This window comes from Chrysemys picta, chromosome 4, assembly GCF_011386835.1.
Source record: "Chrysemys picta bellii isolate R12L10 chromosome 4, ASM1138683v2, whole genome shotgun sequence".
Classification (NCBI taxonomy): Eukaryota; Metazoa; Chordata; order Testudines; family Emydidae; genus Chrysemys; species Chrysemys picta.
In genome coordinates this window covers 65,262,956-65,277,108 of record NC_088794.1, presented here as the reverse complement: position 1 = coordinate 65,277,108, position 14,153 = coordinate 65,262,956, and the positions used below count along the sequence as shown (strand labels likewise).

Genomic DNA, 14,153 nt, shown 5'->3' with positions numbered 1-14,153 from the left:
AAACTTGCAGGCGGTATCTGAAGTCTGCATCCCAAGCATGGGGAAAAATTCATAGGGAAGGGTTGCAGACCAAGCTGGATGAGCCAGCATCTCAAGGTTATTAAGAGAAAGCAGAAATCCTAAAAAGAATAGAAGATGGGATGGATCATGAAGGAAAGCTACCTCTTGGAGGTCAGAAAGTGTAGGGGGAAAGTGAGAACTGCCAAAAGCCAAGCAGAGTTGGACCCAGGGATGACTCTATGTTTGCAGTCATGCAGATTCGGCGGTGTTTCTGCGGGTGATCTGCCGGTCCCGCGGCTTCGGCATACCTGCCGCCGAACTGCAGCCGAAACCGTCGGACTGGCGGACTTCCCACAGGCACGTCGCCGAAGGCCGCCTGACTGCCGCTCTCACAGCGACCGGCAGGCTGCCCCCCACGGCTTGCCACCCCAAGCACGCGCTTGCTGCGCTGGTGCCTGGAGTTGCCCCTGGTTGGACGTAGCAAAGGGAATTAAAACCAATATTAAAAAGTTCTATAGCCATATAAATAAAAAAAACAAAAACAAGGAAAGAAGTTGGGAAACTGCCTACAGTGGCATGTAGCTGATCTGTAACTACTAGTAGCAAATATCCCCAATGGCTGGTGATGGGACACTAGATGGGGAAGGCTCTGAGTTACTACAGAGAATTCTTTCCTAGGTGTCTGATTGTTGGGTCTTGCCAGAATGTTCAGGGTCCAACTGACCACCATATTTGGGGTCAGGAAGGAATTTTCCCATGGATCAGATTGGCAGAGACCCTGTGGGGTTTTTTGCCTTCCTTTGCAGCATGGGGCATAGGTCAATTGCAGGTTTAAACTAGAGTGAATGGTGAATTCTCTGTAACCTGAAGTCTTTAAATCATGAACTGAGAACTTCAGTAACTCTGCCAAAGGTTATGGGTCTGTTACAGGAGTGGGTGGGCGAGGCTCTGTGGTCTGCAATGTGCAGGAGGTCAGACTAGATGATCATGATGGTCCCTTCTAGTCTCCAAGTCTATGATTCTATGAGTCTATCATGCATGCCGAACAGTCTGTTTTTCCCAGCCAAAGATAGGAGTTAGCTGGGCTGAGGGAAATTTACAAAAGCCAACAAGGAAAGATGAAGGTGAAGAAAGACCCAGAGGTGGAGGCCTTTTTGTTTTTTTACCCTTTACTCTACGTGTTTTGTATCTTTGGGGGAAGGAATAAAAATTCAATAAATAATGCTTTGTTTTGAAGACACTGTTTTCCAATCACTTTAATCAATTTGCCCCTCACAGGTACCAACTGAAGCTGGGCCCGTGGCATTAATATGGTTGGGAAACCAGAGTAATTGGATCATGTCATACTGCCCAGTGTGAAGTGCAGGAAGCTAAGCATGTCCTGTAAGGGGTGCAGTCCAGAAGAACTAAAAGGGGGCTAAGGTGCAGATCACTCTGTATCCATTACAGGGTTTTTCTAATAGGGTCCTGCAGAGATCTATTATTAGCCCATTGTTATTCAATATTTTTAGCAATTATTTGGAAGAAAATAAAAAAATCATTGCTGATAAAAATTTACCAATGACATAAAAATTGGTGGAGCAGTAAATAAAGATAGTGACAAGTCCAGTTTACCGAGCACTCTGGATCATTTGGGAAACTGAGCTCATTTGAAAAGTATGCATTTTACTACATACATCCAGGTGTGAAAGTAGGCTGGTATGGGCCGGTACAGCATACCGGTAAGAAGCCGGTACCAGCCCCTATGCAGCCGACGTTAAAGCACTGCCGGAGGGGGGCCATGCTGCAGCTTCCGGGAGCCATGTGGAGCGGCCCTGGACCCTGCACCCCAGCTGGAGCGCCAGAAAGGGGCCATGCTATGGCTTCGGGGAGCCAGATGGAGTGGCCCCCGACCCTGCTCCCTGGCTGGAGCGCCAGAGGGGGGCCATGCCGCAGCTTCCCAGAGCCACGTGGAGTGGCCGCCAACCTTGTTCCTTGGCTGGAGCGCCGGAGTGGGGCAAGCTCCAGACCCCACTCGAGGGCTGGCTTAAAACGGCTGGCGGGCTAGATCCGGCCCAAGGGCCATAGTTTGCCCACCCCTGCTGTAGCTCAACCAGAAGTTATGGGCTTGAAGTAAGAATTACTGGGTGAAATTCTATTATTTGTGTTATGCAGCTCAGACTGGATTATCATAATGGTCCTTTCTGTCTTTAAAATCTATGAATTTTTAACAACTGGTGATGATGCTTAAAATAAATCTCAGTTAAATGAGTTGTTACTTTCAGTCCAGGTGCTATGAAAGGAGTATTCTCGTGATAAGACTACCATCACAACTTCACACTCAAGGCCCAGTGTCTGTCTTAGCGACGTTCACAGCCCTAGGGTAGCCAGGTCACTGGCTGCCACCAATATTATAACACTGTGTCATGCAGCACAGCTCTGAGCCCATCTAACAGATGCAATACTTCAGTACTTAAAACAGCGCTAGAAGCCAGCAAACTGTGTACACTAGGGCTCCCAATGTTGCTAACACTGACACAGCTGAACCAGTTTTAGCAGTAGTGGGAATTTTTTAAGAATCTCCCTAGTGAAGTCAGACCCCTGTTGGCAGCCTTAGCAAAGAGATCAAGGAATATATGTGTATGTGCAGTGAATTGACCTCTCACCCACAAAATAGGACTGAAGAATTGTGGCAAGGCAGTGCCAGTATCACAACCTGAATTTACTACAAATACATCTTCTCATAACAGACAAATCCTCTGTCTGGGACATGATTGTTCAATTACCATGCCCATAGCAAAGAAGCATCCATTTATAGAATTCTTAGTGCCCCACATATTCCTCTCATATGAGCCTGGGAACTCCATCATAGCCGAATATCGGGAACTTCCAAGCCTTGTAAGAACCCTAATCAATTAGAAAAATATTAAATTACGTATATGGATCAGAATAAACAAGGTCAGAGGATTCTTCTGTTATAAGAAGACATTTATAGTAAGATCAAATTGGCTATTCTCACACAGAGGGAATCCTCTGGTCTGGGAATTGATAGTTGGGGAGTACATTGACAGTCCAACCATGAAGAACAGTGGGAGTAAAGAGCAGCATGAAATAAAGGAACAGTGAGGAATGGCAATCTTGAGGACCTATTGATCAAATGCAGCATTTGAAGAAGAAGCCATATCCACTTTGTAGTGTTTGGTGAAAGAACACAGATGTTGCCAAGTAGCTGCACTCCAGATCTCCTCAAAAGATAGTCTATTTGTTTTCCCCCAAGTGGTGCATACAGATCATGTTGAGTGCACTCTGAGACTTGAAGGAGAAGATTTTCCAACCTTCTTGTAAGTTGCTAGAATGACCCATCTGGAGATGATCATATTTCACACTTTGAAGCACTTGCTTTTCCAGTTGTAGGAAACAAAGTATATGATCACCTAAAGGCATTCCTGGCACCTCTCAGTTACAGAAAATTGATGGTTCTCCTGGATTCTGTTGGAGACTACTTGCCTTGGCAGAAGTTTGACAGACATATGAGCTTCCCTTATTCCTGAGAAATGAAGTGGAGGTGATCTTTATCACAGCTGCATCCAACAAAGGTTTTCCTTAAATTAGTTTTTGCCACCACCTCAGGGACCTCTGGACTGGGATGAGGTGCAAAGATTGGTGATTGAAGTCCCTATTATGATCCCACTTGAAGAGGATCAGGACTTGTAATGGTCTCATATGTAGAAAGGCCCACTGGACTATAGCTGCACTGGATACTACCAGGCGCCTAACAGGTGGAGTGCTTCCCAAGTGGCAGTCTGTGGATTAGAGAGGTTAGGTTGTTCATTCTGAAAGTCTGATCTAAAGGGAGCAGAAGCAGCGGTCTCAATTCCCATGTATATGTAGGAGAAGCCTGGAGGGCACCAAGAAGCCTACCAATGGCTGCTTTTGTAGCAATAGTGAACATGGCAACCCTCCAGTCAGTTATTAAATTAGATGATTCTCTGTTTGTGAACAATTAGATTATCACCTCCAGAACTACCACGCAAATGTCTTTCACAAGAACTACATTCCCTTATAAATAACACAATTGAAAATACCTAAATCTATTGTTACTCTAGCCTCAGGGTCAACTTATGGTAATAATACCATCAGTTAGAACTCATAGAGTGCTTAATATTGTCAAAGGGTTGTACAAACAAGAGGACAAACAGGACAAATACTTAGCTCCAAACAAAGCTCCATTGACTTCAATGGAACAATGTGAGTGTACACCATCTTAGAATTGTTAAATCCCCTCATACCCTATAAGACAGATAAATTAATGTATGGGTGACATTATGCATGATCACAAACTGTTACGCTTTTTTTAGCATGGTAGAGATGACAAGCAACCAGAAATGTATATGTGCAGCTTGTGTGAATGCTACAAGTTCTATTATTTCTACATTATTAACATACTGCTATTTCTTTGTTTTATGAGGGATCAGACATGTTGACAGTTACAGTATGTACCAAAAAACAACTGACTGAGAAAAGATAAGCACAAGATTTAGTGATCATTTGTAGCTGAGAAAAATCATAAATGTACAAGATAGACAGACAGAAAAAATGACCAGGTTGTATTGCATTTAGAAATCTTAGTGAGACTTGGTGGGGTTGTAAAATTATTGATCATAATAGCACAGGTCATAGACACTCTGTATGAAAGCAACTGCAAAAGGGAATAAACTGTTCCACAAAGGAGCCAAATGGAATGGAGCTAAAAGCAGAAGTTCAGAACACACAACACAACAGGGTGTTAAATGGCCTTTCAGGTAGGACAGAGATTTTGCACATACTGGTTCTGTTAGAAACCACTTTGTTTGTACAAGGAATAAACAAAGGTAATACTGCAAGGGATAAATCCACTGGTTCCTACTGAAGATCGGGCTGCTGATAAAGGTAGATCAACCCAGCATGTTTGGACTACTAATGATCTACTGGCTAGAAATGCCAGTATAAACAGGCATCAGTAAGTAACCCATGTTTCCCTGTAAAGGTGATAACATGCATGGATGTTGTCAATCTTCTTCGGAGAGCCCTTCCTTTGTGTAAATGTCATCATTGTATCTCAGAATTCTGAGTTCAGTCAGTAGTATATCATTAATGTAGAGAAATGTCTACAAATAAGCATGGGGAAAGTATAAATCTATGCTGCATAATAGTCTGGGGTATACTGCTAAACCTCAGAGTCTGAGATATAGGGAGAAAATACTTAGGCTCTATGGCATTCTCAATACTCACCAACCAAAACTACAAGAGTCCAACTTTTCTGAACAAAAATTGAAATCTTAATATTTTTATTGCTTAATACTTTAAGATAAAAAGAGATCTAAACTTACCCTCTCCATCATAACACTGGGTTGATTCCTACAGTTATTCTCCATCTCTTTTTTGGTGATATAAACTAGGATCTCCCCTGTGTCTTTGCCATTTTCATACACCTGAAAAATAAGTAATTAAATTCAAGTTAATTGTGCTATAGAAACCAACAAGGTATTGGTAGCCACTGATTCTGTCCCCAACACTGTGGGTTACATTACTGAGAACTTTCAACATTTCTTTGAAGCTTCTTCTTCATTTTAATTAAAGGCCAGGAGGGATTGGGACAACATCAATGGCTGTCACCAAAGACTGAAAAAGGTGATATGATCACTTGAAAATTTAGTTCACGTCTATGTATTGTATTAATATTCGGGCCAGTGAGCTTGGGAAAAAATATAGGTGATTCTTGCCTAAATGTTGGAAGGCTGGTTAATAACTTTGAGTAAAATTTTCAAAACTGTGTAAATAATAGGAGCCTTAGTCCTATTGAACATTAATTGGATTGAGGCTCCTAAATCACATAAGTAATTTTGAAAATTTTACCCTTTCCCTTTCAAATATTAAACTCCACAGCAAATATATTTTATAGGAAGAATTTCCCAGGCTGGTGCTTTAGTATAAAAACTGGTGCAAAACACAGACAGTATGAAGTTCAGAGTTTTTTCTACACAAATTGTGTATCCAAGTATTTTATGAACATTGAAATCCAAAGCATTTCAGCTTGTCTTCTAAGAGAGGGTGCTCCTGTAAATGGGGTCAATTCTGGGTGATTTCGGGTAGCACTGGAGAGATAAGCCCTGAATATAGACAGGTATTTAAATTTTCAGTGAGGAGATTCACCTGACATTCTACTGCTGTCTTCCCATGTTTTCAAGTGCTATGTATAGAATTTTAGGCATATTTACATTGGGCAAAGAACTGAGTATGGAAAAGACTTTATATTTGATTCAGACATAGGTAAAATGCATGTCTAAAAATCTGACAGTACATAATTTGGCTGTGTTAGAACTACAGCTAAGTGAATACTGCAAAAAACATTCTGCAAATATTCAAATGCTTTTTGTATTCACACCCCCTCTGTATTTATTTTCTATGAATATCTGAGCAAATGGGTTTATTGACAGAAATGTTTATAAAGAGAGCACATTTTAAATGAATCTTAGAAAATGTTGAAATCATATTCCAGAGTTCATGTAACAGAAACGTGATTTACCATTGCTTACACAAGTCCAATCAGGGTATGGAATACAGTATTACCTGCATGTTCAGTCAAAACTAACAGTTTTGTGTACAATCTACAGACCATCAATTACTTGGTTCCTAGAATGTCTATGACAACACAGCAGTCATTTAACTTTGTCTCTAACTCTGATACACCCAGAAAGAAGGGTAGAAAATAGTGGAAACAATTGTATTGGAATAATATTATAACTCTAGTTTACAGGGAAATTATTTTGTAATCTAATTACAGAGGATTGAGGGTTATTTGGTGAGGGTTATTGTGTTTCATAAAATGTATTGCTATAGGTTCCATGCAGGTAGAGGCCTGTCTAAGACTGAACAGAAAGGAAAAAAAGAATGACAAACTCAAAAGATAAAAATAAATTTGATTTTTTGGTTGATTTCATGTTGATTATTTTCCTCTATGATACTGATAGCCCTTTATAGCTGCAATGCTGTCTCTTTCTCTCTCACTTTACACGGGTGCCAAAAGGGTAAATAGAGCATTTCAAATGTCTATATTCTGTGAGAACAGTGGGAGCGATTTTATTTTACATCACATTACAAATTATAGTTACCACCCTGTCACTACAGTTCCTCTCTTATATGTATGTTATACTTCACTAAAGTCACATACGTCCAAACCAATCTAATACTACTATACTGTATCCTAGGTTGGAACAAAGTTCTCAGTCACACACAAAGTAATAAAATAAAATGGAGTTAATGATGAAAGCAACTATAAAAGTGAAATAATAACAAAATAAAAAGTTAATGGCCATATCCACTTCATTATATACTGTAGTCCATTATCGCTGGCTTTTGCTAAGTTGAGGAATAGGAGGAATACGCTATAGATGTTCCTTTGTCTGACATTGTTAGAGTATCTGGAGATGCTAGACACTGTGGAATAAAGCATCCCTAAAGAACAGCATGATGTTAGTGTCAGCTGCCAACCTGAGAGAAATCAGTGATGCTATTGGACAACATACAAGGCCCATATTAGTTCCCACCACCACCACTAAACAAACTGTTAAAAGTTCTGTTAAATTTCACAGTAGGTGTTTCACTAAGGCACTGAGCAATACCTATTTCTATATTAGAGCCAAAACAATTTCCCACTAAGGTGCAGAGAAGCGTAGAGAGATATAATAACTCAAAGATGGAGGGAATGAAAATGAAAGGGCTGAACCTGTGGTTTACTGTCTCTTTGTATAAGAAAATCCAGAACCTCCTTTAAAAAAATCCTGGCTGCTTAAGGCTATTTAGGAAATTTAAAACAACCCATTCTAGAGCCAGATATGACCATATTTCACTACTACATCAATCTACATGATGAACACTCGCTTAACAGTTTTTATTTTGAGCTAATAGGAGGATCCTATTAGCAACACAATGCATCCGAAGAAGTGAGGTTTTAACTCACGAAAGCTTATGCCCAAATAAATCTGTTAGTCTTTAAGGTGCCACCAGACTCCTTGTTGTTTTTATTAGCAACACAGAAAACAAATATTTCTGCCTTCTCACAGCTCTCCATCTTCTTCCCATATCTCTGTATTTTTCCTTTCATCTGACAGCATTGGGAATGAATGTCAATTAGATAAAATTTAGTCCATTTCTAGCCAGTCACTTTTTATGTAATTAATTCAGGTCTTAAATTTATTCAGGTAATGTTTGTGTTAGCTACTTTCAACACAGTTTGGTATCCATATGTGCAAAAGAAAACAGGCATTTCAACAGACAGCTATTCCTCTATAGGACATCAATTCAGAAAAGTATCACAGCACATGCTTAAATACATCTCTTTTCTAAACAGAATTTAAGCATATGTTTAACATTAAGAATGTGCTTTAGTCCACTGATTCTAATGGAACGTCAGCACATGTTTAAAGTGAAGCACATGCTTAAGTGCCCTCCTGCATAGGGATATTTTACTGAACTGGGGCCTATATATAAATCACAAAGAAAGCTTGAAAGCTATAAAAAGCTAGTCAGCTACTCTGAGATTCAAATTAAGTTTGAAGTTTTAGAAGCTGTTATAAAAAAAAAAAACATAACAAACACAAATGAAGCCATTTCATCTAGATGTCGCAAACCAACATGGAAGCTTCAAATACTAGGAAACTGCCACATAAAGCCACTGACACTTCAAGATCATCATTCAGGTTTTAATTCCTTAAGTGTGGTTAAAAATCTAACTGTGGTAAAAAATAGACTTCCATACCATACACAACGTTGCTCAAAACAGCTATTCAGATCATCCCGTAAGTTTCTCTCTGTAAGAGCTAGAGCAAAAGCAAAATTTGGGGATGTCAAACAGCTTGCAAAGAGAAACTTGCAATAGATTCAAAAGGCAAGAAGCAAAAAAATTGAGAACTCACTGATCAACATCTCAAATATGTTCCTGTGATGTACACATACATTTATTTGTTCTTATCTAAGTAGTCTATGGAAGAAGTAAAATAAATTATACGGAGCATCATTCTGCCACCACTATACACTTTGAGTAGCACTTCACCTACACATTTTGAGCAGCACCAGTCCCACTGAAATCAATCAATGAGAAGCTATCTAATCAAAATCAAATACTTCAGATCATACATTCACATAAGCACACAACTTCAATACTGAAATTCAGCCACTTCTGAAGAAAAGACATCTCGCAGGCAGACAACGAATGCAAAACACACTGTAGAAAGACTAGGGAGAGGAATTTTTTGACAAAGATTACTTATTTTGGGATAAAATAATCCCATTATGAAAAATGCTCTAGAATTTTATTGTCCATGAGGAGCAGGCAGTGTACGGGTTTTGAAGGTCCACCCAAAATAATATTATAAAGCAAACTGCATCATATTTATATAAGGGTGAAGGGCGAAACTGACCCAGCTAAGAAATACTCAAGGTATTTGATTCTCATTGACCTTCAATGAGGCATAGGCTCTTAAATCACTTTTGAAAATTAAAATGGGGTGGGAAGGAAGGGGAAATCAACTATAGCTGCATCAACCCCTTAAATGCCAGACAAATCCGAGGAATATGCCATTTACACAATTCAGGATTAAAAGTCTGCATTCTGCTAAACAACAGTTACAAAGCAACAACTCCCAATAGACACATGACATACAAATTTGACATTCCATAGAAATAAACAATGGCACTTTAAAACAATCTAGCCTAGGAGCAGAAGCAGAAGTAAACTCTGCTTGTTAAAAATATTTTAAGAATGCATTTCATCAGCCTATTCTTCTAATGTGCTCCTTTACTTAAAAGGATATGATTTGGTCATATATGATTTAATTAAAACTCAGGCTGCACACATACAATGCTTGATTCAATGACAATTTAAGATGTATAGCAAGACCTGTCATCATTTGGGAAATAGATAGGCAAGTATTTACTGGTTACCAAAAATCAAACAGATTTTTTACCCTCAGATTAATCTAGTGTTAGCAACAGGAATGCACCCATTTTATAACTATACATCAAAGGCAAGAGAGTTGTGTTAAGAAGAATAAAACAAAACACTTCTCATCAAAGGTAACCGTATTTTCTCCCATTTTATAAATTAAAGGTCTGACCCTGGAAACCTTTACTCACATGAGTAATCCTTACATGAGAACTCCTACCGAAGTACATGATCAAGCCCTTAAAAGCAGATATAAAAAATATGGACAGGAAATATAGGCATTAAAAACTGGTAGTTACAATTCATAAGTGTTTATTGCAATAGATATTTTAGAATTAAAATTTCTGTAAAAATACAGCTTTTATTGTACAATACTGTACACATGCTGCTATAAGAAAATGTTCCTTGGGCCCAATTCCTGTTCCCATTGAAGTCAATGGCAAAAGTTCATGTGGTTTATGTCTAAAAGCAGTTTATGTGCTGCCTGATTTTTTGTGTGGAATATAATTCATACTACTAGAGTACATAGTGCAAAATATAATCTCATATAGACTGCTATCTATTCTGACATACTACAATGAAAAAAATTCAGAGTACAGTAATTAAACAATAAATAATAATGTTTAATTTTCAATGATCAATTGAAACACTGTGTCAAGTAATATCCCTGAGCATAGATTCATAGATTCTAGGACTCGAAGGGACCTCGAGAGGTCATCGAGTCCAGTTCCCTGCCCGCATGGCAGGATCAAATACTGTCTAGACTATCCCTGATAGACATTTATCTAACCTACTCTTAAATATCTCCAGAGATGGAGATTCCACAACCTCCCTAGGCAATTTATTCCAGTGTTTAACCACCCTGACAGTTAGGAACTTTTTCCTAATGTCCAACCTAGACCTCCCTTGCTGCAGTTTAAACCCATTGCTTCTTGTTCTATCCTTAGAGGCTAAGGTGAACAAGTTTTCTCTCTCCTCCTTATGACACCCTTTTAAATACCTGAAAACTGCTATCATGTCCCCTCTCAGTCTTCTCTTTTCCAAACTAAACAAACCCAATTCTTTCAGCTTTCCTTCATAGGTCATGTTCTCAAGACCTTTAATCATTCTTGTTGCTCTTCTCTGGACCCTTTCCAATTTCTCCACATCTTTTTTTAAAATGCGGTGACCAGAACTGGACACAATACTCCAGCTGAGGCCTAACCAGAGCAGAGTAGAGCGGAAGAATGACTTCTCGTGTCTAGCTCACAACACAGTTGTTAATACATCCCAGAATCAGGTTTGCTTTTTTTGCAACAGCATCACACTGTTGACTCATATTTAGCTTGTGGTCAACTATAACCCCTAGATCCCTTTCTGCCGTACTCCTTCCTAGACAGTATTATAGCCTACAGCATGCTGTAGGCTATAATAGCTTAAGAAGGAATTGGGGGGAAATGAAGTTATGGGTACTGAAATTAACAAAGTCACTGGCAGCTACTCTCAATTTGCAGCTCTGAGATGAAAATCACAAAAAATATTCTTGCTCACATACTTCTCAGCATAAAGGCATATTGTTAATATTGTTGTTAATGTTAATGTTAATAACATGATTGCAAGAATATTTACTCCACGTTTAGCCCAAATAATATAAGCACAATACACTGAAGAGAGCCAGAAAACAAATATTTTGAAAATGTCCCATATGTTATCAATACATCTTGTGTAGTTAGCTTTTTTTAAAGAATTTATAAAAATGTAAACACTGTATGCCATTCAGTAACTACCTGAGCATAAGGCATAAGGCTGAACAGTCCCAAGACAAGTTAAACATACTGAAGTTTGGATATTTTTCTCAGCCATGCAGAAGGTAGTGATGCTTGAAAATTCTTTTTGTTATTTAATGATGAACACATCTTTTTGCTGATTCAATACCTTTTATTCTATGTATCCATAAGTTTGTAATGAAGAAATGGCCAACTATAAAGGGGTAAAGAAATGTACTAAAATAGCTAGAGCCCTCACAGATTTGTACCCTTCGGTACAGAAAATGTGCACGGATATAGAGGAACAACCTTTTTAAAACAATAATAGAGTATGAATATCTGTTTAGGTTGAATGTGTATAGTGTCTTATTCACAAATGTGAAGATACATTACTTTTTCTGAATAGACTCTGTAGAAAACCTGCCTATGATGCATGAAACTTTTATTAATTGACTCCTTAGTCTCCTATTAGGCCAGCAATTAAGTTGTTTCGGGGCACTGGTTAAAACTAAGGTAGGAAAATTATAGTTTTGTGAAATAATCATGTGTAATACAAGCATAAAGCATGTGTTTATTTTCGGAGTTTAATATGAAAAGTACTCTATGTGAGGACAGGCAAGAAGGAAAATTTTCAGAAACATCGAAGTGGTAAAGAGCAAATTAACTGCTGTGTAGAAGGTCAATCTCCCTGAGACTGAAACATCTAAACTAGGGATCTGCAACAGTACAGTTACATCAATGTCTACACCAGTGCAAAAAACCTCAGTGTAGATCAGCCCATTTATATCAGAATACTAGTTATATTTTTGGATCATCTACTTTTCTTGTTGACTTCCTAGCAATAAATTCGCAGGACATCTACAGACCTGTCAAAGAATACAGAGAAAAAACCTGCCTCATTACAAAAGGCATTGCATGGGATCTAATATTCCAAATTAGATGTAGGGCTCTTATACATGTTATCAACTCAGTAATACTCCTGCAGTACATTAAAAAGCAAGAAGCAAAGGAAAAGTCATATTTTCCTGAATGTAAACAGCAACTTATGAGTGTACTTCACATTAGAAAAATGCATTCAGGTACCTCTCAAAACCAGGCCTATTCATGGTGTGGCCTTTATAATCTTGATGGGTTAGTATCACCAAATGTTATCTTAGAGCAGTGATTGTGCCACAGGTTCAAGCCCCCAAAAAACTACAGTATCAGGATTAGCAGAGGAGAACCACCATCAGAAATATCATTAGGTTTGGAAACTATAGGAAGACACAAGTAATACACTCACAAATTATCAAACATCCTTTTATTAACAATTTCATTAAGCAGATGAACGATGCCACAACTATTGAAATATACAGAAATGGAGAAAAAACATAAGATGTCCAGTATTAATGATTTCATACTCCCATCCCATGGGGAAACATTAAGATGGGTAAGAGAATCATCCTGATGGGCTTTCCTACTCACTTAGACTAGGTCACATGTTTTATCCTGAGTTTCTTTTGTGCCCATTACACTCATACACCATTATCAATACCTATATTGAATTTCGTGGAAGTCAAAAAGTACACCTTGAGGTAACTGAACCATGAATCGAAAACTGACACAACAATAATCAAATAAACAAAGATCTCGTGGCTAAAGTATGTTGCATCTCTGACATATTGGCATCGTGCCTGTCAGTAGTGCGTGCGCAGAGTACTTCTAGTTCTACAAAGCTGTTGCAGAATTTATTGAATTGCAGTTTCATTTTTCATGTTTTCTGTATAGACTTGCACGGTGCTGCTACTTCAAAGGCATTATTTTACAAATGAGTTTTGATGTGACACTTGCAAAGTCCTGCATACACACTGGCAATTAATTACAATTTCAAAATTAACCACCAAAATTCATTTGCTGCTTATTGCAGTAAGTCCAAAAGCAAGTCCCAACAGACTCCTTAGGAATTTTAAAAGCTTAATTTTTGCTTATAAAAGCCTCAACATAATTTGTTTTCTAGAAAACCAGAATCTTTTACCATTTGTAACCATAAGGACTCATATGTACATGACACATGGACTATGTGCATCTGAGGAGTAAATCTTCACAGCCCTTTCTTAAGTTTTGAAAGCATTCTTCTAGTTTTAAAAATGATATTTGCACACAGGGATCCAGTGCCTTGAAACTGCAGTCCAACCAGTCCTAGCAGAATCAAGAGTACACACTCATGATCCTTTGCTTTACATTACCAGTGATGAAATGGGAATTTAAAAAATAAACAAATTTAATGTGTCTAAAGTGGTTGCAGTGACCACAGTCAGTGTCCACAGGATTTCACTTATTTTAAGATGCAAGCCCTCATGGGACTCCTCACACTGCCACACTTTTATAAGGATAGCACTATATCTTCCAGTGTTATTTTTTTTTGTCTAGATGTGTTTTTTTCAATGAATAGAGCATTGTAAGCCAAT

The 14,153-nt window shown here is 38.4% G+C and overlaps 1 protein-coding gene across 1 annotated transcript in view; it reads right to left on the bottom strand.

Annotated features, from left to right (window-relative positions):
* The window catches only part of DCDC1 (doublecortin domain containing 1), a 414,547-nt gene that overhangs the window by 206,287 nt on the left and 194,107 nt on the right, over window positions 1-14,153 (bottom strand). The window contains exon 11 of the mRNA XM_065592482.1: window positions 5,349-5,450. Coding sequence (XP_065448554.1) covers window positions 5,349-5,450 — 102 coding nt within the window. The remainder of the gene's footprint in view (window positions 1-5,348; window positions 5,451-14,153) is intronic.